Consider the following 2,125-nt stretch of genomic DNA (forward strand, 5'->3'; position numbering starts at 1 on the left):
CAGGGTTCGGCGGGTCCTTGTGATGGGTAAAGGTGATCCAGCCTCCATTGCTCAACTGATCGGGCGGTGCGGCCGAGACCGCAGACCTGGCCTAGCAATTATGCTGGTTGAGAAAGTCAGAAAACCTCGTAATGATGTAGGTAGACTTTCATCAAAAGCGTGTACCACTGCATCTCAGTCTGAAGATGCTCGTCAGAAGGCTCTTCAGGAGACTAATGTATGCCTCCGAGTTGCCTTTTCTGTTGATAATCTGTGAGTACCTGTTCTCGCTCTGATTATCACCAGTCACAAACTGACATGCATGATCTACCAATAGCCTGGGTTACATCCCTATGTCTGTGACTGACTCGGGTTATCTTCAAGAAGTCAAGCGGCAACAAGAGGCTGGAATGCCTCGCTGCCTCTGTTCGAACTGCGAACCAGAAGCAGCCAGTCGACTCATGGCATTACAACCGAGCCTCACAAATGAAAACTTTGATGAAATTGTGACTTCGGCTGAGCGGGAATTTCCCTCGTTAGAAGAACTCAACCCCAACGGATTTCCACCCACCAAAACCTCAACTGTACCGAAACATATCATTTCGGCTTGTCCTGAAGATGATCCTATTCGATCTGTAGCTATCATGAAAACCCTTTACGAATCAATACGGACTAATTTCGACAAGTTGTTCAATAAGGCTTTCCCAAAAGGGCATCACTTTTATGCATCTACAGATTTGCTCAGCAAGGATAAGATTTGGCTAGTAGTCAAAAACTGTCGATTACTAGCCGCAAGTCATCACCTGGCCGAGATTTTAGGTAGTGAAACAATTTCTGGTCAGTTTGAGATGATAGTGTCTCAGGTAGATGACTGGTTTTCCAGTGAACCATACCAAACCTTCGTGAACACTCACCAACGCGAACCCTGGGTAGTTCCTCGTAAGGCCACGAAACGTAAAGCACCTGATTCCACTGGATGCTCCACAGACATCATGACTCTTTCGTCTCGCCAAAGGGCAATTGGAGGCAACACTTCAATTGCGCCAAGAAGTACCTCCAACGGACACCTGTTTGCGCCCGCTAACACCTGGCCAAGTTTTCCAAGAACTATGTCTGGCGGTCAAATGTTTCCAGTGGCTAACACGACCTCTGGTGTTAGCCACACTACACAAGTTGGACCAAATCAACCATACGATTCATTTTCTTCAAATATTTCCACTAACAGACGTTCTAATCCGAGTAGTACACTCCATTACAGAAACGCTTACGCTCAAAACCCCACTCTAACAAACAGTATGATGCGCTCGAATATGAATGTGCCTACTTTACAACACCAATTGAACACTAGGGTGCAAACTAATTCATCTATCGTACATCCATATGTATCACCAAACACTAACTACGTCAACCCACCGCGATATCACCATATCGAACAACCACAACCGCTTCGACTTCCACTGACCCCTTTATCAAGTAATATTCAACTCGAACCGGTTCGACCTACCTTACCCAGCCTACGTTCGTTGTGGCCTTCTGTCCAACCACGGGGCCAAGTCGATGAAATGGACTCTCGAGTACACGGTTCCTCTGGTCAAACCAAATTCTAAGTAAGATGTGATGTTATCGATTTGCTATAACAAATATGAACACTGACCAAAAAAATTCTTACTTATACTAGAAAGCATCACGAGCATCTTCAGTTTCACCGTTTTCATCATCTAAAGAACTCTCAACTGAATTGGGACATCCCCAAAAAAAGCGTGATCCACTTTTTTTTGTTACATCTTTGGACAACACACTTTGTAGTTTGTCAAGACCTGTTTTCATGAAGTCTGGTGTGAGCTCGGGTTGTGGCGCTAAGTTAGAGCGAACAAGCTTCTTCTTAGCCATTCGGAGGAAGTGTTCCAATGTCCTGGGAGTGATTGCACGGCTAGCGGATTGAAATATAAGATTATCGCCTGATCGAAGTTTGATATGTCGGAAAACCTGTTTGAGCTTTGTTTTGCGTGAAATACCCATGTGTAAGCACCAAAATTCGTGATCAATCAACATCAATATACTGTGAATACACACAATATCGATTCCTAGCGAGTATCATTCAGTGAGTTTGTCAATACTTGTTCCACACCCCTTTTGACCGCCCGTA

The 2,125-nt window shown here is 44.8% G+C and overlaps 1 protein-coding gene across 1 annotated transcript; it reads left to right on the forward strand.

Moving 5' to 3' along the window:
* Window positions 1-332: 332 nt before the first annotated feature.
* On the forward strand, window positions 333-1,586 carry MELLADRAFT_62951 (uncharacterized protein; the record flags this gene model as incomplete). Its single annotated transcript, XM_007409672.1, has 1 exon — window positions 333-1,586. One exon carries the CDS (start codon window positions 333-335, stop codon window positions 1,584-1,586), a length of 1,254 nt encoding a protein of 417 aa, XP_007409734.1.
* Between the last annotated feature and the right edge of the window lie 539 nt (window positions 1,587-2,125).

Source organism: Melampsora larici-populina, assembly GCF_000204055.1.
Source record: "Melampsora larici-populina 98AG31 unplaced genomic scaffold MELLAscaffold_17, whole genome shotgun sequence".
NCBI classification, from domain to species: Eukaryota; Fungi; Basidiomycota; class Pucciniomycetes; order Pucciniales; family Melampsoraceae; genus Melampsora; species Melampsora laricis-populina.